Raw genomic sequence first — 27,112 nt, 5'->3', positions numbered from 1 at the left:
TCCGCGCGCCGGAGACTTCCGGTCGCGCGCCGGAAGTGACTCTGGAGCGCCACCGCCAGCTTTGCACGGAGAAACGCGCCCTCAGATTTGAGCGCCCGGTCGGGTCGCGCACGCGGTGCCCGGGTGGTGCTTCCACGCGTGTGTGCAAAGCGACATGTCGCACCCGTCCCCACAAGCTAAGCCCTCCAACCCGAGCAACCCCCAGGTCTTCTTTGACGTGGACGTCGGCGGGGAGCGAGGTGAGCGCCGGCGGCCGCTCGCGGGCAGAGCAGCTCGGACGGGCGGCGGCGGCGGCGGCGCGCGCTTCTCGAAAGCCTGGTCCGAGCGGGGGCGGTTCTGGAGCCGCTTCCCGGCACCTTCGCGCTGCCCTCGGCGCAGAACGAGCTCATGTGCGCGCCCACCGTGCGAGGGCCGGGTTGGGGCTGTTTCCTGACCCCAGATCCCCACCCTGGTGTCCGGAGGGATCCGGGGACATTTAGCGAGCGCGGGGCGGCTACGTGGTTGCCTAGGATACACAGCGGCCCGCGAGCTCCTGTGCCTTGCTAATTAGGCTGTTTCTTTGTAACTGAATTGGACCTGTTCTTCAACAGGTTAGATTTGCTGGCCAGGCATTGTGTTTAAATGCATGCACGCCACCCACACACACGCAAGGGCTTTCAGTTTATTTTGGAGCTAATGCTAGTTTTATTTTCATCTGTCTTAGGAATTAGATAGAAGAACTTTGTCAGTTTTTTTCTCAGAAGCTGTTTTCACAAAAAAGAAAGGTTGCCGATGTATGTAAAATTTGGCCATCTTGACCTCAAGAGTATTTCATCTTTTCCTGTTCTTAGTGGCTGGAAGTTCTGAGTACTGTACTTGTGATGCACTTCAGGATTTAAAACCATTTGTACTTCATGGTGTTTTTGCACAGTGCTAATCTGCGCTGTAATTGACTATGATCTTTTGTGTGATGTTTCAAATTCATCTAGATACATAACACTTAGACTAAAATTGACAGAAAAAATAGTAACACCCAGCAATCCTACTGCTAGGTTCGTATCCAAGGGAGATGAAATTTGTATGTTGGAGAGATTCCTGCACTCCCATGTTATTGCAGCATTATTCCCAACGGCCAAGATAATGGAATCAGCTCTTAAGTGTGCCTGTCAATGTATGAATAGATAAGTGTGGTGTATATACAGTAGAATTTTTAAAAAGGAAATCTTATTATTTGTGACAACACAGATGAACCTAGGGGACACTAAGTCAAGTCTAAAGGTGTTGAATTCAGAGAGTAGAATGATGATACTGTACCAGGGGCTGAAGAGATGTTGGTCAAAAGATACATTTCAGAAGCCAGGGCTAGTGGTGCACGCCTGTAATTCTAGCACTCCAGAGGCGGAGGCAGGAGGCAGGAGGAACAGAATGCTAGTTCCAGCATGGGCTACATAGTGAGACCTTGTCTCAAAAAAAAAAAAAAAAAAAGATACATTTCAGTTACAAAAAGAGATAAATTTAAGCAATCTGTTGTGCAACATTGTGATTAAAATTGCCCCCCGAAAAGGTAAATAGAACTTAGTAATTCGTGAATGATCTGTTAGCATAATTGTACCAGCTGTCTTTTTGTCATTTGCTTATTTGATGGTTTGTTTTGCATACTGACAAGATTTTCTTTTCTTTTAGTTGGTCGAATTGTTTTAGAATTGTTTGCAGATATTGTACCCAAAACTGCAGAAAATTTCCGTGCATTATGTACAGGAGAAAAAGGCATTGGACCCACAACTGGGAAACCTCTTCATTTCAAAGGATGTCCTTTCCATCGAAGTATGTGTAAAATTTTCTGAATCTGGTTATCTTCATACAGATAGTAAAATTCTGTTCTTTAAGTGATAAGGAAGAAAACACTAAGTAGGGGTAAAGCTTAAAAAGTACTGTTGAGCTGGGTGTGGTGGTGCATACCTGTAATCCCAGTATTCTGAGAAGCTGAGGTTGAGGTTAAGGATCATAAGTTTGAGCCCACCCTGGGCAACCTGTGACTTAGTGAGACCCTGTCTGGAAAAAAAAAAAAAAGTCTAGTGATGTAGCACAGCGTAACAGTCCTGGATTCAGTCCTCAATACCACCACCGAAAAAGAAAAGAAAAGTACCATTACTGTCCAAGAAGATGCTTTGACATCTGAGTTAGTAGCTTCATGTCATAAAGGTTGGTTTGTGAGAGTTGGAATGAATTATGAGCTTGTATTAAGGTGGGTTTTTTTTTGGTACTGGGGATCAAACTCTGGACCTCACGCTTGCGAACCTTGCGATGCAGGTGCCAGAACCACTGAGCTAAATCCCTGGCACATATTAAGGTTTATCTGTGGAGAAATAACCTATGCTAGCTTCCCCAGGCTTCTTAACTTCCTTCATTCCAAATAGATTTGTTTTATTCAGTACCAGGAATCAAACTCCTGGCCTTGCGCTTGCCAGAGGCCATGTACCATTGAGCTAAATCCCTGGCCCTCATTCCAAATAGATTTAATTGAGAAAGGCACAGTGAAGCCATGAGCTGACCTTAGGTAGTTTGCCTGGTAACAAAAAGTTATGTCTACTTAGGCAAGATTGCTTGAGAAGGTTGCAGATTTTTTTTTTTTTTTGGTACCAGGGATTGAACTTGGGGCGGCGAAACCACTGAGCTAAATCCCGGGCTGTAGAAGGTTGCAGATTTGATGATTCAGTGTCTTGGACCTTAATATATGATTAAAATCTGTCATTTTACACTTTATAGTCACATCGTTTTTTGGGGGTTTTTTTGTGCCAGGGATCGAGCTTAGGTCCTTGCACTTGCAAGACAGCCAGCAGAACCACTGAGCTAAATCCCCAGCCCCTGTAATCACATCTTTGTTTAGTTATTACTTTATGGTTCTCTATAAATTCAGAGGTTATATGTTCTTATCATTTTGTTTTCAGCATCTCGTGTAGTTATTAAGCACTCAGTAAGTGTTTATGGATAGACAAGTTAAATTATAATCAAATGAGTACTTACTTTTTTGTGTGTGTTGCTGGGGATCAAACCCATTGTGTGACAGTGGCTATACCACTGAGCCTTGTTCGGCAACTTTTTTTAAAACTTGATTTATTAAGGGCCAGGAATTTAGCTCAGTGGTTCCACCGCCTGCCTCACAAGCGCAAGGTCCCGAGTTCAATCCCCGGTATCAAAAAAAAAAACCACTTGATTTTTTTAAGAAAATCATTGATACTTAAAAATGTCTCAAACTATAGATTTACTTTCATGTTTAAGAAAGTATCAAAATGTGGTAACAAAGTGTATGTGGAAAGTAGCACAGTGGGCCTGAGGCTGCTGCCCTGCTAACAGTTTCCTTCCAGGTTGGCAGGAGTTCGGGAACTTGGCACTTGCACCTTTCATCAATCTGAAGGGTGATTTACTGTGTCTAGGCCATTCCTATAAACATGTCGTTTATGCTGGACGTCTGCTCTCTTCTCGAGAGTCTGGAATTTTAGAACGTGCTAGCAGAGGATGCCTATGTGATAAGGCTTCAATAAATCCTGTACCTTGGGAGCTGTTCTCTGATTGGCTTTGTGGGCATCATGTACAGCTCTACATGTTGTGGCTGGGAGAAAAGTGTATTCTGTGACTTTGCATGGGAATGAGAAAGCTAACTTCTGCACATTGATTCCTCCAGGGACGGCCTGTGTCTTTCCCCCTCCTCTGGCTTGGTATCCTTATTACAACCAAATCCAGAGTCTCAAGAGTGCCAGGGTCTCTGACGCTGGTGACCCTTAGTGTTTCCTTTAGAATTGAAAAGATCTGGGAATAGTTGATCATTTTTCAATGGGCATTGTTAACTGACTGTATACTTGATGACAAGGAATAAAAGAAGTGGCTGTGTTCATTGTTACGTTATAATTGTTGGAAGAAACAGGTCATTGTATGTTGTAAAATGGAGGTAGAGTCAGGACAGCTGTGGGAGAAAACTTAGGAGGCTCATCTTTCAGTTTCAGTGGCAGTTTTATCTGAGTGGCGCCATTTAAACTAATTCTATGTGTGCTGGTGAGAGACCAGGCAGTGAAAGGTAGGTTGGACTTAGATTGTGGAAAACCCTTCACAGTATGAGAGTTGTCGAGATGGATGGGGAGATGGGAGTGCTAGACCTAAGCCATGCTCTGTGGAAATTGTCTATTGCTGCGTACTCGTTAGTTAACATTGCCAGAATCACCCATGTCTTAGTTACCAACAGCCATTTTTCCTTCTTTGCAGTTATTAAGAAATTTATGATTCAGGGTGGAGACTTCTCAAATCAGAATGGAACAGGTGGAGAAAGTATTTATGGTGAAAAATTTGAAGATGAAAACTTTCACTATAAGGTAAAGAAAATGCATGCTTTTATTAATATAAACCTTATGTGCTTGAAATGTACTTGTTGGAGGAAGACACTAAAACATACCTCCACTGTGTTTAAATTCTTTCCTTACTGAAGGAAGCATATTTGTAAATATGTGTTGTGTGTATGTGTATTGGTGGGGCTTGAACCTAGTGCCTTGTGCATTCTAGGCAAGTGCTCCACCACTAAGCTACATCCTCAGTCCCGTATGCATCTTTAATATAGAAAGTTTTCATCCAGTAATGATTTTTATTTGGCAAAAATACCAGTTATTTCATTATGCTCCAATTTTTACATGCTTCACTTAAGCCAGTGAGTTTTTAAGTGTTGCTCCCATATGGCAAAATTGATTCCAGAAAAAATATTTTCATTGTCATAAAGATAGTAGCTTATGCATCTTTATCCTTAAATTTGAAGAGCAACAAAACATGGCTGATATCCAGGGATGTCAGGGTGTTTCCAAACTAGCGGGTATGCTAATGTCCAGCTGCAGAGAACGTTAGTGATACCTGTGCCTTCTTAACTTCATTGTCCCAAAATCTAATCAGGCCATCTTGCACCATTGAGGTTTTAAGAATGGACATGAAAGTACAGCAGTAAAGTGCTGTCTTTGAGACAAGGAATGTGAACAAAATAATAATGATAATTTGAAAGAAAATGCCATCCGTCTTTAAGTTGTATTGTTGGCTGTAACTATATGCCCAGTTCTGTCGCTGGCCCAGTAAGACTTATAAAAATGAAAGGCCTTGATGACAAGGAATTTATAATCTTACCTCCAACACAAGATTAAAGCACTTGGGACAACTGGAGAATAGTAGCATGCAAATAAATGCTAAATTGATGAGTATACGTGCTTGTCTAACTTGATATAGGTTGAGTATCACTTGTGTGAAATGCTAGGGACAAAAAGTGTTTCAGATCAAACTTATTTGGATTTGTAATATTTACATAGACTCCTGGTCGAGCATCCCTAATCTGAAAATCTGAAATCTGAATTTTTTTTTTTTTTTTTGGTACTGGGGATCGAACTTGGGTCCTTGCGCTTTCGAGGCAGGCGGCGGAGCCACTGAGCTAAATCCGCAGCCCCGAAATGTTTTGAGTGTTGTTCCTCAAAAGTTCCATACTTTGCAGCCTATAAAATTTTAGATTTTCCAAGTAGGAATACTTGACCTGTGATACATACTCTTTATGTATACTGCCCTGTAGGAGAAAGATGTCATTTCTACAGTTCAAGATTACCAGGGGAGACTGAGGAGGAATGGTACTTAGGCTGAGCAGTCTGGGCCTGGAAGGTAGTTGAAATTTGGAGAGGCAGGAACTAAAATACTGATTCAAAATTGGAGAAGTGAGCTGGGTGTGGTGGTGCATGCCTGTAATCCCAGCACTTGGGAGGCTGAGGCAGGAGGATTACCTCAAGTTTGAGACCAGCCTGGGCTACCTAGTGAGTTCAGGGCCAGCCTGAACTACAAGGGAAACCCTGCCTCAAAAAACCCCCACAAAAACCTCAAAAGTTGGAGAAGTGGTGTGGATGAGGAAGGATAAAGGCAATAGGAAGCTGAGGAAAGAGAGTTGGTATTCATTTACTATTTGGGGAGAGGACCGGGGAGGGCTACTACAAGAACGAATTATTGTGCTTACGCGATGATCAAATTGGTGAAATGTAGAAAGGAGACCTGGCTCTCGGGTGGCACGAACTCAGTGGTCTTGGGAAGAGTTACGATGTGTGCACCAACACGAAGAGGGCCTGCATGATCCGGTAGAAAGCCTAAAGAGACCAGGTCTCATGGAGCCTTTGAACAGGGTGAGAGCAAGGTGGATTTCTTATTTCCACACCTGTGTAGCCATTTCTTTCGCACATTCTGAAAGAGCTGATTGATCTGGATAACTGCCGTAGGATTTGGATTCATTTGTGATTAGAAAGTACCTCCTGGAATGACTCGTCTGAGCTCACTGTCCCCTTATTGTTAGCCGTTTATGGATGTGTAAAGGAAGAATCAGGAGGCCTATTTCTGATCATGGGAAGACTCTCTCATCTTCCTAGAAAAAAGTTTCATCGTAGAAAGGGCAAAGCATATTACTAGATTTCCTTACTGCAGCTTCTTCATCTGAAAGATGAACAGAAACATAAGCATCTTTTCAAGATGGCCAGTTTAGAAATAAATCCCCTTGCTATTATTTTCTGTTATCTGACTTAATTTCTATGCCTTTCTTAAACTTAAAAAAGTGATTAAGTACTCTGTTTCATTTATTTATTTATTTATTTATTTAAGTACCGGGGACCGAACTTGGGACCTTGTGCTTGCGAGGCAGGCATTGGAACCACTGAGTTAAATCCCTGGTCCCTCTGTTTCATTTAATAAAGGTTATAATTCATGCCAAGTGTGGTGGCACATGCCTGTAATTGCTGCATTTGGGAGGCTGAGGCAGGAGGATTGCTGCAAGTTGGTTTTGGTTTTTTTTTTTTGGTACCAGGGATCGAACTCAGGTCCTTGTACTTGCGAGGTAGGCGGCAGAACCACTGAGCTAAATCCCCGGCCCGATTGCTGCAAGTTTGAAGCCAGCCTGGACTACATAGTGAGTTCTGGGCTAGCCTGGACTGCACAGCAAGACCCTGCCTCAAAAAACAAAACAAAACAAAGATTATAATTCCTATAAAATAAAATCAGAGTAAATGGTAATGTGTAGATTTTTAATTATAATGAAAGAGTAAAGTTTGATATAAAAGGTAGTATAGGTGATCCTAGTTTTATGTGAATGGTCAATAAAAGAACAATTCGGAGTATACCTCTTACCTAGGTTTTCAAATGATTTTTATTTCTACAGCATGATCGCGAGGGTTTATTGAGCATGGCAAATGCAGGCCATAACACGAATGGTTCTCAGTTCTTCATCACAACAGTTCCAACCCCTCATCTAGATGGGAAACATGTGGTGTTTGGTCAAGTGGTTAAAGGAATAGGTGTGGCGAGGATACTGGAAAATGTAGAAGTAAATGGTGAAAAACCTGCCAAAGTAAGTAAAAAGCGAAATTTTCTTATTATTTACTGTCTCAAAGAAATGTAGATTTAAAGGATGAGATGGTTAGTCTCAGGAAAAGCTGAGAGATGTTAGGATGGTGTGTTGTCGGGGTTTTCTTGCTGCTTGAGAAAATCATCTTACAGGAGGAAAGGTTGCGGCCCGGTTCCAGGGGCTCCAGTCTGTGGTTAGCTGGCTCCATGGGTTCTAGGCCTGGGCCAGGCACACCTGGGTGCAAGGGCATGGCACCCCACAGCTGCCCCAGAGCGGTGCGCGAAGGAGCCAGGCTCAGAGGTTCTTTCCCAACCCACCCCCAGTGACCGGGCTCTTCCAGTTAGGCCCTACCTCCTCCCACCTGGCTGAAGAACTTGTCTTCAGATCAGTCCATTTGGCTTGGGAGTTAGCTCAGTGACACTGCGCCTGCCTCTCAAGCGCAAGGTCCTGAGTTCGATCCCCAGTAAAAAACAAAACAAAACAAACAGATTAGTCCATTTGATGGAAGTTGGAGCCCTCATTGCAGTCACTTCCCAGAAACCTAGCAGCTGGCAACCACATCTTCAGTGAACTATGCTTTTTATTTATTTATTTTTAAGACAGGGTTTTGTGGCCCTCTTCCTGCCTCAGCCTCCCAAGTGCTGGGATTGCAGGTGTGTACCACCATGCCTGGCTAAAATACGCCTTTTACAAGATTAGTGTAGTTTTAAAGATTTTACACTCATGGCAACTTTAGGGTTCGTGATCTTTTCTAGATTGCTTAAATTTTCCTATACCTGCTCTTGGGAGGCTGAGGCAGGAGGATCGCCAAGAGTTCAAAGCTAGCCTGGGATACATAGTGAGTTCGAGACAAAGCAAGACCCTGTCTCAACAAAACAAAATTTTCCTATACCTGCAAAACTGTTGAGTCAGTATGTTGAGTTGTATACAGTGGAAAGAGGACAACGAACCTAGTTTCTTCTTCACACTGTGCTGTTTAACTAGAGGTTTGTCCCTGTTACTTAACTTTTCTTGGCCTGTTTCCTCATCCTCTATAAATTACTAACGGGTTAGGGCTTGGGTATGTCCAGGGATTCTTGTGTTCTAATGTCTGTGGATCAGAATGACTGCAACACTCCCCAGCCCAAGTGGTGCCTGGGAATTGGGAACTCATACTTGTAGGGTGTAGACGGGCACTTCGTTTGTGAAGGGAACATCATAAACGAAAAGCTTATGCCTCAGCTAAAGAGTGCCTGAGTGGCAGTGCGCTGTTTCTGAGTAGTGCCTGGTGCCTCAGCTGGGTGTGTACCCAGGGTGCTGTGGTTGCCGCAGATAGACGAGCCTCCTGATGGAAGGGTGCCGTGGGTAGTGTTACAGTTGCACCTGGACAGCTTTTAAACCCAGGCTTTTAAGTCTCTCGTTAATCTGGTAGCGCCCTTCTACAATTTTCTGTTATCTTTGCAGTCGTGCATTATTGCAGAATGTGGGGAACTGAAAGAAGGTGACGACTGGGGACTATTCCCGAAAGATGGCTCTGGTGACAGTCATCCAGATTTCCCTGAAGACGCAGATGTGGATTTCAGAGATGTGAGTACTTGCGGATCAGCCAGGCTCCCATAAAAGAAACTGAATGGAAAGTTGGTGCTTCGTGCCACTCTGTCAGAAAGATGGGATCTCGCATTGTCATATTGCTCACCAACTTCCAGCTCATTTGTATTCTTTTGTACAGGTAGATAAAATTTTATTAATAACAGAAGACTTGAAAAACATTGGAAATACTTTTTTCAAGTCTCAGAACTGGGAGATGGCCATTAAAAAATACACAAAGGTTTTAAGGTAAGAAGGCATTTTATTTTATTTTTGTGTGGTGCAGGGATTAAACCCAATCCCTCGTGCATGTTAGGCAAATAAAATTACTTTTAAAGAACTTGTAAGCTGAATTATAAACTGAAATTCAGAATCGAGTTTGTTTTTTTTTTTTACAAATTATTTATGGAGGGCCAGGGATGTAGTTCAGTGGCACAGCACCTGCCTGGCAAGCAGGCCCTGAGTTCGATCCCTCGTACCAAAAACAAAACAAATTACTTATGGAATAAGTAGGTACGTTTCTTTTGCTGCCCTGGCTTATTCTGAAAATTTAAAAATACACAGAAGTTCAAAGAATAGAACATTTTCACTCATCTGCTTTTACCTATGTTCACCAGTTTTAAGCTTGCTATTTTCGTTGTTGTGAAACTATTTTAAAAACATTTTTTTAAAAAATGAAACTATTTTTGAAAGGAAGTTCCTCGTGTAAAAATACAAGGTCATTCTGTACAGCCTCCACCCCCGTGACAGGCACAGCAAGGCCTGATGGGTAGCATATTTTCACATTTCCCAGTCGTCTCGGTTTGTTGTTCTGAAGTCCAGGGTCCAAGCCCAGGTCATGCTCTGTCCTCCTGGGTTGTGATGTCTCTTCAGTCTGGGGTCATCTGTGGTTCCTACTCCTTGTGTCTTTTTGTTCTGTTGCACTTTTTTGTTTTGGTACCGGGGATTGAACTCGGGACCTTGCACTTGCAAGGCAGGTGGTGGAACCCCTGAGCTAAATCCCCAGACCCTCCTTTGCATTTTTGTGGAGTCCAAGTCAGGTGTCTTTACAGAACTGTTTTCCTCAGATTAGCTAGGGGTTAAATATTTTGGCGAGGGGATTTGGGTAGGTGCTGTTGTACATAGTGTTTGCTGTGATACAGCATTCTGAAGGCCTGTCAGTTGGCCTGTTCTGAGTTTTGGCGCTTGGCTAGAGCGCTGTTTGCCTGATGTTTCTGTAACAGAAGTGCATTTTTCTCCTTGTACGTAGTGAGTACTCAATGAAATGATGCTGTGAGATTCAGAGAAGACCTAGTTCCACGCCTTTTGCTTTTTAACTTTTTGGTAGTACTGGGGATTGAACTCTGGGCTTTCATGGGGTTGTACCTTTTTTCTTTAAATTTTATTTATTTTGGTACCGGAAATCGGACTCAGGGCCTTGTGCTTGCAAGGCAGGCGACGGAACCACTGAGCTAAATCCCTGGGCCTCCTTTTATTTTTGAGACGTGGTCTTGCCTAAGTTACCCAGGTAGGGCTCAGACTTGGTGTCGTCCTGTCGCAGCTTCCCAGAGTGCTGGAAATACAGGTGCCACCACGCCTGGCACCCAGCAGCCTCTCATTCTGGCATCTTTGAAGAGCCTTTTCTGAGTCTTTTATTACACTGATTGTGGAGGAACTGTGTCTTTCTGATTTGCACTCTACAGTTAGTAGCTAGCATTCTTCTGTTTATAAGAGCTCTTCTTCATTTTGAGTTTTGAAAACCGAAGTGTGGTGCTACAGCACATCATTAGATTCGGGAAATTACTCGTTCACTGGCCATTTGAACACTTGAGGAAACCTTGAACATGTGAAAATGCCTTCTAAAAAACAGGGTGTGAGTGTAGCTCAGTGGTAGACTCTGTGCTTTACTCGAGGCCCTGACTTCAGTGTTTGGCACACAAAAAAAGAAAAAGTGTTGAATGAGGTTGTGATCCTTGAGTATTACATTAGCATTTGAGGCCAGGCATGGTAATCCCAGCACTCAGGAGTCTGAGGCAGGAGGACTGCTGCGAGTTTGAGGCCAGGCTGGACTGTATAGTGAGTTCAGGGCCAGCTTTTTTTTTATTTTTTTGTTTTTTGGTACCGGGGATCGAACTCGGGTCCTTTCGCTTGTGCAGCAGGCGGCAAAACCACTGAGCTAAATCCCCGGCCCAAGGGCCAGCTTAAACTACAAAGAGAGACCCTGCCTCAAACCCCCCAAACTTAGCATTTCATCAGCTTTTTATATTTGAAATGTGACACTTTGACGTAATTGAAGGGGAATAATTTGGGTGGCATTGCATAGTGCTTTTGTTATAGACTGCTTTTATTCTCAGGTATGTGGCTAGCGCAAAGGCTGTCACTGAAGAAGCAGACAGCTCCAGGCTGCAGCCTGTGGCCTTGAGCTGTGTGCTCAATATTGGTGCGTGTAAACTGAAGATGGCAGATTGGCAGGGAGCAGTTGACAGTTGTTTGGAGGTAGGTCTGTGTGATGCTGAACTGTTTGGAGATGTGGGATTTTGCCTTAAGGACTTAAACAAAAGCATGTTCATATACTGTAATGTATCTTGCCACGTAGGACCTAATGAGACTTGATAAACATGTTTTAGGTTATCTTGTTCCGAAATATTTTGGATCTTCATTTCTACCTTGGCTCATTCATTTTGCTTTAAACACCATGTCATTTAGTAACTGTAAAGATACTTGTTCTTTCTCAGAGGAACATAAATAACATACATATCAGCTCATTTATTCATTGAAGAGCACCTGCTGCGAGCTAGGCATTGAAACACAAAGCTGTGAATGATTAAGAATGTGGGTTGTGGAGTTGGGTAGATACTCCTCTTATTTTTTTTTTTTTTGGCACTGGGGATTGAACTCTGGACCTTGCGCTTGTGAGGCAGGTAGTGGAACCACTGAGCTAAATCCCCAGCCCTCCCCTTAGGTTTTTAGAAGGGAGCGCACAACAGGAGATAAAAGTTAGCAAATGGAAAGATTAGCTTTCACTCTGGATCTCTTTTGACCTTTGAGGAACAAGTATTATTCACTTTCTAGTAAAAATCTTGAATATTGACTTTAAAAGACGTTACATAAGCCACATGTAGTATTTTTCAAATGTTTTGAGGAGATACTGCTAAGTTATTCATATCCCTAAGAACTTAAGATTTCATTTAAGTGTATATATTTTGCTCTCCCCATATCTATGGGTTCCATTTCAGATTCATCCAGCTTTGAAGATGTCTTTCGTACTGAACATACACTTTTTGTCATTGTTCCCTAAACAATATAGCTATAATTGAATAGTTACTTGTATACTACTCATTTTGTATTAGGTATTATGAGTAACCCAGAAATGACGGGTGTATGAGAGGTTTGTGCGGGTTATATGCAAATACTGTAGTCTTACGAAGAGACTTGAGCATCCCCAGTGTGGTTGGAGGTGCCTGGGGTTCTCCCGGTCCATCTGATACCAGGAGCCGACTGCTGAGCACCGTGCCGAGAAGAGCACCCGGGAAGCTCGCCCCAGAGACACCTTCCTCCTCCATGTCCACACTGGGCCACGGCAGGGAGGGACAGTTGCTGATGGGCTCCAGCTCCACGTTCACTGAGTAAAAGGTGGACTTGGAGCTGACCGACAATAAAGTGATATCTATCCTATTTATTTTTTAATACTAATTTTGTAATTTTTTTGTAGGCTCTTGAAATAGATCCATCAAATACCAAAGCACTGTATCGCAAAGCTCAAGGATGGCAAGGATTAAAAGAATATGAGCAAGCTTTGGTAAATTTTATTCTGAATGTTTTAAAAGTGATTTTTGTAAATCATATGTCTAATTTTTCTTAATTTTTTTCCCAATTAAAGAATGATCTTAAGAAAGCTCAAGAGATAGCGCCAGAAGATAAAGGTAAGTTGGCAGTTTTGTATAAAAGTTTCTTATTCTATAAATATTTATCCTCATAGGGCCAGGGATTTAGCTTAGTGGAGCTGCGCCTGCCTTGGAAGCACAAGGTCCTGAGTTGGATCCCCCGTACTGAAAAAGTAAAAAAAAAGAAATTTATCCCATAAACCACTGTCAGTTAACTTTGAGAGATATTTATTTGTCCAACAGATATTAAAGAATGTGTTACTGGGCCAAAGGCATTGATCATAAAGCAGTGAACATGACAGTCAAGGTCCCTGCCCTCATAGAATGTACATTCTAATTCCTCTCAAGAATGTAATAGTATTCACTGATCTTAGTTTGGTCCACCGTATCATTTGAGACCCAGTTTCTATTATCATAGAATCAGTTGAAAACTCAGCACTAAGAGATAAGGTATTTATTATAAATTTTAAGTTCTGGGACCTTCCCTGTATTAATCTTCCCATTGCTAAGACATAGTACCAGATACCTACAATTTAAAGTTTAATTAGGCTTAATGGTTCATGGGATTCAGTCCATGGTCAGCAGGTTCCAAGCCAGAAACATCGTGTTGGAAGGGTGTGGTAGAGATCAGAGCAGGGGAAGAATGCCGAAGAACCAGTGAGGAACTGTATATAGTACCCAAGTCCACACCTCCATGACATACCCAGGAGTGTGCTCTAGGAAGTGACTAACCTGAATCCAGTGAGTTGAAATGTCAGCATTAATGGTCACGAATCCGTATATTGAACGTAGCCATAACCTCTAGTATTCTAGCAATTGGGCATGTTAGAAAAGTTATGACAGAAATTAACTTGTTTTTAAAAAATAAGCCAAATGTGAATAGTGGTATTACAGTTAAATATTTTAAAATACCTTTGGTAATCCCAGGTACCCAGAAAGATGAAGCAGAATCTCAAGTTTGAGGCCACCCTGAGCAACTGAGACGCTGTCTCAAAATACAAAGCACCAGGGATGTATCCTAGTAGTAGAGTACTTGCCTAGTATGTGTGAAGCCCTGGGTATCACGTGACCCCTCGTTGTACAAGAGGAAAAAAATAAACTTTGATTTCTTACTGCTAAAATCAAACAAGGGAGGCAACTAAGGCCCTATCTAATGGAGAGGGTGATGGCAAATCTTTGTGATTGAGTTTTGCAGTCTTCTGAAATTATGCCCCATGGTTCTTGTTATTCTCAGAGAATTTTCTGTCACTGGGACTCAGATTTTGGACAAGCAGTTTCGTCAAGGGGGTATGAAGTGTCATCACAACTGTTTAATGCTACTTAGAGAAATAACTGCATTTTTTTTCTTTCTGCAGCTATCCAGGCAGAACTGCTGAAAGTCAAACAAAAGATAAAGGCACAGAAAGATAAAGAGAAGGCCGTATATGCAAAAATGTTTGCTTAATATTCACTTTTGCCTGAGTATTATGCATAGGTTAAGGCAGTAAGACAGTGTAAGAGTTATGGCTGTATCTGATCTCTGCGTTTTTGACACTTCAATTCCTCATTGTTTACAGGTTAGAAATACTTTCTCTTAAACAATGTTACAAAATGGCAGTGAAGTTGATCTTTTATAATTGTTTTCTGCACTTTTACAGAGAGTGGTGTGCAGCCTGGTTTTAAATTCCTAAGTCCTAACTTGTTGAGTGAATAGGTACAAGCTTGAGTTGTGTATGTGTATATTGTTTCTCATCTGTAATGTATCTGGCAAGTCTGTGCTGGTGTTTATACTTGGAGGTACTACACAGACCACCTATCCAGGAGCTGGCACACTTTGCTGCAAAAGGCCAGACAGTGAAATGTTTAGGTTTTGTGGACCATCTAGTCTGTCACAACTACTTCAGCTCTGCAGTTGTAACTAGTGTAACTTCTTAGTCTTAGACCACGTGTAAGCAATGGATGTGGCTGTGTTTCAATAAAACTTTATTCATAATAAGTGATGAACTGGATGCCAATCCCTGGTCTAGATTATCTTAATTTTTTTTTTTTTGAGAGGAATGAACAGTATTTATTAACAGTGGGAGCCTCCAGCCCTCTTCAAGAACACCTCCTCCTCCCTTCCCATCTGAATGGGGCCATTGGCATGTGTCATTGTGGTCCTGGAATTCCCCAAGTAGATTGGTCCACACAAATGGCAGAACTTCAAAGAACACAAAAGGAAATAAACCCAGTTTCTATGTCATATAAAATTTTCTGGAGTTGGCCGGAGAAGAGTGGAGCTCAGAGCCAAAGTTCAGGTGTTACTTCCTCTTCTTCTTGGGTGGTGCAGAGTTGTGTCTGGAACTACAGTTAGAGCCACGGCCTGAACTGTGTACAGACGCCTTCCTCTTCTGGCTCATACTTTGACTCTTCTTCTTCCTCATAGTGACTTTCATGGTCCTCTTTTCGGGCTTCTTCCCCCAGTTCATCCCAGTCTTTGCCATAGAGCATCTTAATTTTTTGTTTTAGTACTGGGGATAGAACTCTGGTCCTTGCGCTTGCACAGCAGGCAGCGAAACCACTGAGCTAAATCCCCGGCCCTGAGTATCTTAATTTTTATACTTGATTTAAATTTGGCAAGTTGGATATAAAGGCCAATAGTGGATTTTGCTTTTGGTACTGCAATCTTTGAAGACCTGAAGAGGTAAGGAGGTTTATAAAGCTTTAAGAGAAATATTTCATAATTTTCATGGGACAAAGTTAGATATTGTATAAAATTTTTATTTTACTGATACTTATTTTCTGAAGGATATTTGTTCAAGTTAGTTTGCCACACATTCGCATTTTGAGCAGTCTGATTATGAAATGTGCCTGCGAATGTTATCAGTTACAGCTCACATCCCATTGTAAGCAGGACCTCCTCCACCTTCAGGCACCACCCAGTTAATATTCTGACTTGGATCCTTAATATCACATGTTTTACAGTGCACACAGTTCTGGGCATTTATCTGGAGCCGAAATCCATCACCTTGTTCCAATGGTACGAATTCATACACTCCTGTGAAGTAAAAATAATAATACTTAATTTTAAAATTTTAAAAGTTTGTTAGTAGAAATTAACATCCTAGGATGAAGGACTACAGAAACTTCATTGTTTTTGCTTTTTGAAATGGGGTCCTGCTGTGTGGTTCAGGGTGGCCTTGAACTCGTGCTGATCCTCCTGCTTCAGCCTTCTGAGTGTTGGGATTGCAGGGATGCGCCAGCAGACCTGGCTCAGAAGCCTTAATAGGCTGTCTGCTGATGTTCACCCATTGCCTATTAAGATCTTGGGTGCTGCTGCTGTGGTGTAATGTAAGTGCACATTAAGGGGGGAAGTACAGAGCGTATCTGTAGCTGAAGAAACAAGTGAGATCCAGCCCTAACCCTCAAACACTGATGACATGATTTTTTTTTTTTAAGTCAAAAGATAGTCATGGTCGTTGCCCTTGGAGAGTTCACCTACATTCTAGTCTCTTGCGAATGCACTGATTTTCACATCTCAGTACGATTCTATGCCATAATGAGACCTAATTCCAGTTACTTTAATTTGAGTTGAAGCTCAGCACTAAAAGATACGATATTCATGGTGAACATAAAAGTTTAGGGCTATTCCTTGAACTCAGTGTAGCCATAACCTTTTCTAACACGTACGCACTGAGCTGCTGGGACAGAAATGGCTGTAAAGTCATGGGGACAGAGGTATTCTGTACTCTGTAACCCTTGTCCTGGTCTGAGAGCACATGAACAGCTGGAGAAATCTCACCTGAGCTAGGCTTACCCCAGATTTCCTGCTTTCTGCTAGCTAAGGTATGAGTGTCCTAAAGGAGGCTGAATGTAGGAGTCATGATAATCTGAACAGTGGAGAGAAACAGAAAAGTTTTTTTTTTTTTTTGGTGAGACAGGGTCTCACTCTAGGCTGGGCTCGAACTCAAGGCAATCCTGCCTCAGCCTCCCAAGTGGTGGGATCACAGGCTTGTGCCACCACGCCCAATGGGAAATAGTTTCTTAAAAGAAATACAGTATTGTAGGGTTGGGGATTTAGCTCAGTGGTGCTGCTGCCTGCCTCGCAAGTGCAAGGTCCCAAGTTTGATCCCCAGTACCAAATAAAACAAAAAATTACAGTATTGTATTTTTTTTTTTTTTTTTTGGTACCAGGGATCGAAGTCAGGACTTTGTGCTTGCAAGGCAGACACTGGAAGGACTGAGCTAAATCCCCAGCCCCTATAGTATTGTATTTCTAAAACATTTGAAGTAAGTATCTGTGAACGCTTAGGGTTGGAAGGAAGCCATTACCTGCAGGGCAGAAGCGCTGCTCAGGCCCATCGTACACTGCCAGGTTCCTGTTCACAGGTATGCTGTCGTCCTTCAGGGTTAAGTGTGCCGGCTGGTCATGTTCATGGTTGGTACCACTCAGAGCCACAGACGACAAGAGGTCGAAACTGATCTTGCCGTCAGGCTTGGGATACTCGATTGGTGTGCAGTCCTTGGCTGGTCTGAGCTGAGCAGAGTCAGAACCTTCCACGATTTCGAGGAAGACATTTAATAACAGTTTTCAAGTGCTTTTTCTCTTTCATGCTAGAGATTGAGCCCAGGCCTCACACATGCCAAATACACCCTCTACCAATGATCTTCATTCCCTCAAGTACTTTCATAAGCATATTATAAAAGCTTGAAAATATGTACCAAAGAAATTCAACTAATCCTTTTATAATATTACACTGTCCTTTGAAAGATACCAGTTAATAATGTCTCTTAGAAAGCAACTTGAAAACATTAAAGGACAAGGTCACTTTCTCCACTAACTAATAAATTGCATTTATTCGTTTTTGAAAATTGTAACATGGATATTCTCAAGTATGTGTGAATTACCTTTATGTTTTAGAGTCCAAGGCTCCATTCCTCTCAATATCCAGTAGAATATTCCAGTGTAAATCATGCCTCCATATAGACCCAGGATTCCATGGCAGGATGGTCTTATATTTCTAACAGAATACAGCTCTTTCCATACCCAAGATTTCTTTAAATTGTCCTCATACTCAGTTACATGGAGTCCTTTTATTTAAAAAAATGAAATGTTAAGTGTAAGATTGTGCAAGGTGGATAAAAATAGTATCGAGGTATTTTGCTGCTGAAATAACTGATGAGTGTATCTTAACATAAATTTCCTAATAGGTGGTCATGTAAGACTATGCCAAAGAATCACATATAAATGTTGGGATCTTCCAAAAAGATAATGATCTGAAACATAGTTTGCTGATAAGCATTTGATTTCTCTTTCTGGATGTGCTAGAGATGGAACCCAGGGACTTATGCATGCTAGGCCAGTCCTCTATGAGTAGACCATATCCCAGCTCTGAATACTTATAATTGGTAGCATGAAAAACCAGTGTGAAAATTTAATAAAACTGAAAAGGAAGCTTAGAGATTCTAGGTTCATGCTATCTATAAAAGTGAAAATGTTTATATAATTTATCACTAGAACTACTACTATTAGGAGTTGATGCGTGTCCCTGCAAAAATATTTTGAACTTCTAAGCCCAATACCTCAGACCGTGACGTTATAACAGGGTGAAGTTGCAGATGTAATTAAAAGCTACTGGAAGAGGGGGTCCCTAACCCACCATGACCAAGGTCCTTTTCACGAGAGAAGACACAGGAGATGTGCAGGTGAAGATGGTGGCAGGGACTAGGGGGAGTAAGACAGCTAAAACGTGGTGCACACATTTCCTATTTAAGGAGACGACTAGTTCTCATTACCTTTCACCAACTCCGCAGTGACTGTTTTCAGTGACTGTTTCCTGTCCTGGTTCCACTCCCCTCTCCCACAGACTTTCTTCCTTTTTTTCCTCTGATACGCTAGCTTCAGTACTATGTGTACATGATACCAATTGACAAGAAAATGAGAAAAAGTTCAACCCAAACAAAGCCATTTTGCCCACTCTATTCTTCCCGAAACCACTCCTGCCTCGTCTACGTTTTACTGTATCCCCTTCTGCTCCTATGCAGTGGGCCTACATTCCTACAACGACATATGAACGTATAACCAAGCTGAATACTTTCTTTTTCTGTAGTGCTGGGGATCAAACTATCTGCTCTTGCACGTGCAAGGCTGTTACTATACCACTGGGGTACATCCCCAGCACCCAAGTTACCTAGCTCCAATCACAGAGGCATCTGCTATCTGTGAGTCTTTGGAATAATATTCACCAATTATCTATGGAGTTCAGTTGCCAGGTATTCAGCATTCAGGATAAACAAAATCCATGCTCGCTTGGACTTTTCATCCTAGTGACAGGAAACAGACTAGATACCTACCTATGCAGGACGAAAGGTGGGAAGGGTGGGAGTAATGTGTACTGTCCAGCAGGGCCGCCTCAGGGAGACACCTGAGCACAGGCAAAGGGAGTATGGGGAGTGGTTATGAGCAGAGCCCATGGAATGGGGTGAGCACAGCATGTTGCAGTGAGGCTGGGATGGAGAAGAGGAAGGGGTGCAGCTAGGGCCAGGGAAGCTGAGCCACTTGGTCTGGCTGAGGGCTTTACTGAGGTGTACGTGCTGGCCTTCTGCTCCATCAAGCAGAAGGGCCCTGCGGCTGGCCTGCAGCGCTTGCCAAGGATCAAGTTCTGCCTTCTGCAAAGCTGCTCTATTCTCAACTGAACGATGCCTCGGCATCCATGAGACATCTTGGTTTGTGCACCTCATGGACATGATATAATGCAGAGCTGGAAAATCTGGAATGGACTCTGATAGGAGGTGGCCACTGGTCTACTTTTTGTAGGGTTTTGGCAGTAGTAGGGACTTGAAACCAGGACCTTCACACTGAGCTGCAGCCCCAGCTCCCCCAACCCCCTTAAAAAAAAAATTCAAGGGCTGGGGATTTAGCTCAGTGGTAGTGCCGCCTGCCTTGCCAGCGCAAAAGGTCCAAGGTCCTGAGTTCAATCCCTGGTACCCCAAACAAAACAAAACAAAACGGGCCAGGGATTTAGCTCAGTGGTTTCGCTGCCTGCTGCGCAAGCACAAGGACCAGAGTTCAATCCCCGGTACCAAAAACAAAACAAAACAAAAATACCCTACTGGTAAAAGAAAATTCAAGACGGTGTCTCCTTAAGACACTTAGCTGTCCAGGTGGGCTACAAACTTATGATCCTCCTGCCTCAGCTTCCAGAGTGCTGGGATCACAGGCATGTGCCACCATGCCCAGCTACCAGTCTATTTCTGATGTCAGTGAAATATAAGACAATTCCATGACAGTAAGCATTGAGAGTAATTCATCTAGTTTTTTGTTTCTTTTGTGTGCAGCACATATCTTAGTATTCTGTATAAAGGGACAGATGCAAAACAGATCTTTTAAGGTCAAATGAAACAGATCTAACCTGACAATTTTACTTTCTGTAAGAACTTCTTACCTATTGTCTTTGACTGGAGATTTTCATTAGTTAGTTGACTGAAAATTGATTCTGCTGCCAAACTTCCACTTTTCATTGCTGTGTGGGTACCTTTGATCTTGGGAACATTCATAAAACCAGGGCTGCAACCAATTAGTAAGCCACCAGGAAAGGTGAGTTTTGGTATGGACTGAGGAGAACAAAGGTTCAGAATATATCTGTTAGCTCAAATTAAGCAAAACTGAGTATTTCAAATCAGGTTTCTACAGCTGCAGGGAAATGATGAAAGGTAAGGTGAATGTGAACACAACGATGGGAAAACAAGCAGTCTTCTTCCTTCCCTTACTACTATTTTTTGGTTAAGGTTTCACTTTTTGCTGTTCCATGAGGTGCTCTACATGGGACAGATTTAAGATCGAAGCATATTGTAAATAAAATGATTTTTATTCATTTCCTTTTGATGGTGCTGGGGATTGAACCCAGGGCCTTCACACTGAGCTACATTCCCAGCCCTCTTTATTTTACTGAGACAGCATCTTGCTAAGCTAACGCTGTGCTTGAACTTGCGACCCTCTTGCCACAGCTTCCAAGAATACTAGGATTTAGGTGCGCTCCACTGCACACAGCCATAAAAGGTTTCAATTTATACCTATCTGTGTCACAGTTGGAAATAATTAACCCTGAATGACTGAAATCTAAATTGTGATTTTGTTTTTTACTATCTGCATTCCAGGAACACAAGGCTTACAAAGGCTTTGACACACCCTTTTTATTTAGTTTGGTACTTAGGGTTGGAACCTGTGATCTAATCATGGCATTACTGTAACCAAGTACTATTCTAAACATGTTCTGCTTAACTTAATAAACTGCATTTCCAAAACAAATTTTAAGGCAGTCATTTACAGCATACATTTCTGATTTAGAACAACACAACGCAATAAAGCGCGGGGATTTCTGGGTTAGCCAGCAGGAGTCGGTCTGCGGCCCACGGTGTAACGGCCAGGAGGGAGAGTGCCAGCGTGGAGCTCTTCACTCTGCTGGCACAGTGGGATGCAGATGTCTGGCTGACGGCACTGAGACTCAGCGAGCGGCTGAAGGGAAATCCAGCATCATCAGCTGCAAGAGCCAGGGCCACCGCTTGCTCAGAGAAGGGAGCAGAGTAGCACCCACAGCAGACCAGGGCTGGAGAGAGGAGCCGGCCGGGCCCCGCTCTGCAGGGACTCACTGGTGGCTGCCTTCGCAGGCCAGACTCAATACGAGAAGGGCACTGACACAAGATCACAAAGCAGGGAGTGGGGGACAGTGTTCCCGCCGCAAGCTGGGAACAGTGATAGCGGTTAGGGACTGGATGGTGATGGTGCTATTCTGAAATAAGGCTCTCACTGACACTAAGTTTGACTCAAGGCCAGGGGAGAATGAAGTTTAGTAAGAGAGTACAGATTGTTGGTACAAGTTATTCCAAAACAGGCGCCTACATCCTACAAATAAAAACCTCACGGTCCAAGGAAAACCTGTGTGTTTCTAGACTGAGAGGGTCCTACCCAACGTGGGCAGCGTTCGTGGCAGCAGGCACCTCGTTAAAGAGCCAGGAACCACAGAAAGCCACGCTGAGAAATGCTGTCTTCAATAAACTAGGTGCCGACGTTCAATAAACTGGGACTGCAACTATTGGAAACCCATCAGGAAAGGTCAGTTTTGGTGTAGACTGAATGAAAGTCAGACGATATTTATTAGATCAAAATAAAAACAGCTGAGAGCTGGGGATTTAGCTCAGTGGTTCTGCCGCTTGCCTTGCAAGTGCAAGGTCCCGAGTTTGATCCCCAGTACCAATAAATAAATTAAAAAAACAAACAACGAATACTTCAAATTACTGCCTCTTAAGTTTTCAAAAACTTACCAGAAATAAGTTTCTCAATCTGGCTAATTAAGTAGGAAATTCTGGTAAAAAGTTCTTGTGCATATGTGGACGTTTGTGTGTAAGGGTGTGTTGTTATCTCTTCCTAACAATCTGAAAATGATGTGAGATGCTGAAGTACGTAAGACAATGTTTTAAAATAGATATATGTACTAATGCATATACAGAAACCTTTACAATGTAAATTACATAGAATGAGATTGATAGTTAACATTATGGACAGTATCCAGAGAAGTTCAATAAGGATTGAAAATAGTTATGCCATTCAATAAATACATCTAGCAAGTTAAGTAGCTATTCCTGAAAGAAAAACAACCCAATGAGAATTCCATAATAGAGGGCCGGGGATTTAGGTCACTGGTGCTGTACCTGCCTTGCAAGCACAAGGTCCTGAGTTCGAAGCTTGGTACTGGGGAAAAAGTAAAAGAGAATTCCATAACAGAACTTAGGGGCACTGCTATTTTAAGATTTTAATGATTACGTTTACAAGTGTACAATCTTACTTTACGAATTTTTATAGAACTTCATTTTCCTACTGACTGTTATTTTATTTTGGGGGGGTTGAGACAGGGTCTTACTATGTGGTTCACTATGAACTTGCCATGTAGCCCAGGCTGGCCTCAAACTCGAAGCAATTCTCCTGCCTCAGCCTCCCGAGTGCTGGGATTACAGGCATGTACCACCACACCTGGCTGGTCTGTTACTTTTGTAACAGATTTTTTAAAAAATCAAATTTCTAAAACAGTCCTAGATTCCTAGAATATTAGAGACAGAAGGGGTTATTTTATTTTACAGATGACCTGTAAGGCCAGAAGTAAAGTAACTTGCTCCGAATCATTTGGTGTAACTTTTAGAGTTGGCTTTTAGATCAGCTTACCTGTCTGTTACTATTTTCACAACAGTACATTTGAAAAGATTTATTTTGAACATATACTAAAATAGGACACTTAAGCCTAAAACAGAGTCCACCTAAAAGAATGGATAGTACTATTAGTTGGAATGAATCATGTTGAAAATTAAATTTGCCTTTGAGTTTCTGAGCCATTAAGGAGCAAGGGGAATTTTTTTTTTCTTCTTACTGTTATACAGTTCAATAAAAAATTCATATACATCAATCGCTCGCCGGGGATTTAGCTCAGTGGTTCCGCTGCTTGCCTCGCAAGCACAAGGACCCGAGTTCAATCCCCGCTACCAGAGGGAAAAAAAAAAAAAAAATCACAGTCAAACATCAATCACTCAATGATCATCTTATATTTCTATCTAAATACCATGATGCAAATTTTCTCACATATTCAAATAAGCAAGGGGAAATATTATGAATCACTCAACAAACAAAGCCAACAAAGAGCTCACAGATTTATCTTTTTTTTTTTTCTCTTTTTCTTGTACTGGGGGTCTAACTCAGGACCTTGAGCTTTCAAGGCAGGCACAGTGCCACTGAGCTAAATCCTCAGCCCTCACAAATTTCTTTGATACTACACTTGATCTTAGCCAAAAGGCCAAGAAGCGATGTCACAAATTTCTTTGAGATCAATATATTCCTAAAACTAAACTTAGGGTGTAGTTACTGTGTATATAGTTTTATAAATCCTAGGTACTTTAATTCCACCGATTTTCTTCCTATGGGTAATTTCCTATAATTTACTAAATTGGTTGTATTACATTTGCAATTCTGAGTTATCATTAAAAAACAACTTTTTCAAAAGCTCAGTGACTTACCTGAAAGCCACCTTCATTGAGCGCTCTGGCTCCGTAGGCAATCCTTTTTCCACCTTCCAGGGTCGGCTGAATGCTGGGGTGGTGTTTCCACCTCTGGAACTCTCTAAAGGGACTCAGGTATGGATTCTGATAGTCCAGACCAACCTTAAAAGGGTTACATTTAAAACTGACGTATTTATACAATTAGAGATTTTTATTTCCAATTAAACCAAGCTAAAATGTGAATATTTATTGGGAAATGTGTAGATTAAATAGTATTTGTTAAAATATATGCAGCAAGGCAAATTTAAATAAATAACTATATCAAATCTGCATGCAAAAGAAAGGGTGAAAAAAGACATTGTGTTTATAATCAACAGAAGTTAAAAACTGAGGGGTTTTTGGTCTTTTAGGAGACAGGGTCTTGCTAATTCAGGCTGGCCTTGAACTCACTATGTAGCCCAGGCTGGCCTGGAACACATGGCAATTCTCCTGCCTCAGGCTCCTGGGTACTGGAATTACAGGTGTGTGCCACCATGCCTGGCTCAAAATCGAGAACATATTAGTATATCATTATGCTGTGAAAATCAAAATGCAAATTAGAAAAGCACGTGTAGGAGTTCGGTGTGGTAGCACATGCCTGTAATCCTAGCTAACAGGCTGAGGCAGGAGGATTCCATAAGTTGGAGGCCAGCCTGGATTATACGGCAAGACTTTATCTCAAAAAATTGAAAAAAAAGAGGGTGTCTCAGATTGTTTTTACAAAAGGAGATGTATTATTCATTCATTAATATCAACTACAGAAATAAACTAACAATCTATACTATAGTACCACTATGGCAAAAATAAAGAAAATGAATGTAAAATCATACTCATGAAGAAAGAGGACATGAAAAGAAGGGTAGATTTTACAAGGCGGTTCCAGAGTGTAGAAATGAGTAACCATGGCTTCTTCGTGGCTCCACACACTCCCAAAGGCTATGCGTTGAACACCTGACTGGGGCAGACACCGAGATGTGCCCTCTGAACGGGCAGGGAGAAGGCCGGCCTCGACACTGACACTGCCCCCCGCTGCTCCAGAGACTCTCCTTTCCTCTCCCCGCAGTGCTCGACATGTAATTCACTGCATCAGGGAAAGAAGAATGGCTTGTTCCCAGAAGTCGGCCTGTGCTTGCATTACAGGGAGAGGGCTCCTCCCGGGCCTTCACTGAGTGTGCACCGGGACAGCTGTTTAACCTGTTTGGCTTCAGCTTCCTCGTCAGCATGACTGATGCCGGGGCCTGGTACGGAACGCCCAGTGCGGGAGCAGCACAGTCACCACCACCACGTGTTTTACGTCAGCCAACGTCTACAGTCGCTGTAAGCACTTTACATATTGATGTAATTGGGAAGTAAGCGTCCCACAAAGAGCTTTTTACACTCTCCAGATTCCAAAGCCCTTGTTTTATAGCCCTGGGGGCCCTGTGTCACCAGCGGAGTGCCCCATAATGGGGCTGTGCCTTACCACAAAGCCCAGAGCCACGAGGGGCTCCCCTTCATTGAGGTGGTAGAGGAAAGAGCCTCCATACGTGTGTCTATCCAAGGGCCAGCCAACAGTGTGATCTACCCGCCCAGGCTTCCACTTCTTTTCATCGATGACCCACAACTAGAAAACAAAGGAGTCCTACAGCATTAATTACAAGTGAAAACTCTGATATGAGCAACACAAAAAAATTCCTTCATGTATCAAATAAAACTTTATTTGATATAACTTGAGGTTTGAATTTGAAATCCTCCTGCCTCAGCCTCACAGACTGCTGGGATTACAAGAATATGCCACCATGCCTGGCAAAATATTTTATGTATGGATGTACTTTTTGGTGATGAGGATTGAACCCAAGGCCTAATACCAGGCAAGCACTCTACCACTGAGCCATATCCTCAATCCTCAACAATAATTTAACAAAAGGATTAAAATGAAAATTTAACAAGGCCGGGCATTTAGTTCAGTGGTTCTGTCACCTGCCTCACAAGCATAAGGACCCAAGTTCCATCCCCAGTACCAAAGGAAAAAAAAAAAAAAAAAAAAAAAAAAATTAACACTGTGCCGGGGATTTGGCTCAGTGGCACCAAGCCTGCCTCGTAAACACGAGGTCCTGAGTGCAATCCCCGGTACCAAAAAAAACAAAAAAGAAAAGAAAATTTAACACTGTAATAAGCCTAATATTTAGGAAAAAAACTAAAGGATAGATAACTGAGAAAAAATATAAAATTTAACCCAATGGCATTTTAGAGAGCAATATACCACGCTGAGTATTCCATAAACTAAATTATCTTCATATTACAATTTTATTTAATGTTTTTTTTTAAGATAGAGTCTTGCTATGTAGTTCAGACTGCCCTTGAACTCACTATGTAGCCCAGGATGGCCTCAAACTCATGGCTATCCTCCTGCTTCAGCCTCCCGAGTACTGGGATTACAAGTGTGCACCACCATGACAGGCAATATTACAATTTTATTTTTATTTATTTGGTTTTTTTGGTTTTTTGAGGGAGGGTCTCCCTTTTCAGTTCAGGCTGGCCCTGAACTCTATGTAGCCCAGCCTGAACTGGCCTTGAACTTGTGGCAATCCTCCTGTCTCAGCCTCCCAAGTGCTGGGATCACAGGTGTGCACCACCATGCCCCACTATTACAATTTTAAATAAACACTTCTATGTGGGATGTGTGACCATCCACAGACAGCATATAGATAATAGGTCCAATACCACTAGGCAGAAAGTATTATTACTCTGCAAAAAAAAGTCAAGTTTAGATATTTTCAAGTTCAAGACTCACTGCAAGCAACATTTGATAAAACAATTCCAAAATGTAGAAAAAAAACTAATAATTTTTTTTTTTTTTTGGAACCGGGGATCGAACTTGGATCCTTGCGCTTGCGAAGCAGGTGGTGGAACCACTGAGCTAAATCCCTGGCCCAAAAACCTAATAATTTGATCAATATTTCCTAGCGCTTGAAAAATATGTCAAATATTTTTTAGTTATAATGACCATTTCAAGTCAGTCAGTGAAAAACCTAACTGTAAAATTAAATCAAAATTCTAAGCTACTTGATAATAAAAATTAGTTTAAGTTCTATCTTTCAAAATAAAAACTATAACAAATCAGGATACCTCCTTCAGTCCAATCCCATAGGTCTGGGTATCGCAGTCAGCCCTCAAATTAAACTTCTTGTAGAGCTGCTTGGCCAGATGTCCGTGGCAACCCTCTGCAAAGATGGTGACTTTGGCATGCAGTTCCAACCCTCTCTCAAACGTTGTCTAAAAAGCAAAAGCCAAAAAA

General features: G+C 42.2%; 2 protein-coding genes across 8 annotated transcripts in view; one reads left to right on the top strand and one right to left on the bottom strand.

Annotated features, from left to right (window-relative positions):
• The first annotated feature begins 28 nt into the window (after positions 1-28).
• Positions 29-14,773, top strand: Ppid (peptidylprolyl isomerase D). The gene is made up of 10 exons (XM_004868562.3): positions 29-239; positions 1,663-1,803; positions 4,237-4,343; positions 7,184-7,372; positions 8,813-8,935; positions 9,078-9,184; positions 11,269-11,410; positions 12,627-12,713; positions 12,795-12,837; positions 14,154-14,773. The coding sequence occupies exons 1-10, from the start codon at positions 155-157 to the stop codon at positions 14,240-14,242; spliced, it is 1,113 nt and encodes a 370-aa protein (XP_004868619.1). The 5' UTR covers positions 29-154; the 3' UTR covers positions 14,243-14,773.
• The window catches only part of Etfdh (electron transfer flavoprotein dehydrogenase), a 34,820-nt gene continuing 22,451 nt past the window's right edge, over positions 14,744-27,112 (bottom strand). For 5 of the 7 annotated variants that reach the window (XM_021247453.2, XM_021247452.2, XM_021247451.2 and 2 more), the window contains 7 exons: positions 26,944-27,090; positions 25,298-25,438; positions 23,815-23,958; positions 20,202-20,370; positions 17,665-17,847; positions 17,089-17,310; positions 14,744-15,814 (listed from right to left, as the gene is read on the bottom strand). In XM_021247453.2, the coding sequence (XP_021103112.1) occupies positions 15,651-15,814; positions 17,089-17,310; positions 17,665-17,847; positions 20,202-20,370; positions 23,815-23,958; positions 25,298-25,438; positions 26,944-27,090 (1,170 nt within the window). In that variant the 3' untranslated portion in view covers positions 14,744-15,650. The remainder of the gene's footprint in view (positions 15,815-17,088; positions 17,311-17,664; positions 17,848-20,201; positions 20,371-23,814; positions 23,959-25,297; positions 25,439-26,943; positions 27,091-27,112) is intronic. The other 2 variants (XM_087200301.1, XM_004868561.4) reach the window with 1 other exon arrangement.

Source organism: Heterocephalus glaber, unplaced genomic scaffold (assembly GCF_053883595.1).
Source record: "Heterocephalus glaber isolate CG9 unplaced genomic scaffold, H.glaber_assembly_v1.0 deba00001737, whole genome shotgun sequence".
Taxonomy (NCBI): domain Eukaryota; kingdom Metazoa; phylum Chordata; class Mammalia; order Rodentia; family Bathyergidae; genus Heterocephalus; species Heterocephalus glaber.
This window is presented reverse-complemented; position numbering and strand designations above follow the sequence as displayed.

What these genes read in the sequence shown, in the direction of transcription:
- Ppid (XM_004868562.3), top strand. Translation starts at nt 155, where the DNA reads ATGTCGCACCCGTCCCCACAAGCTAAGCCCTCCAACCCGAGCAACCCC. An exon ending in CAGATGTGGATTTCAGAGAT is followed by an intron (nt 8,936 to 9,077) that starts GTGAGTACTTGC and finishes TCTTTTGTACAG; the next exon opens with GTAGATAAAATTTTATTAAT. An exon ending in GATAGCGCCAGAAGATAAAG is followed by an intron (nt 12,838 to 14,153) that starts GTAAGTTGGCAG and finishes TTCTTTCTGCAG; the next exon opens with CTATCCAGGCAGAACTGCTG.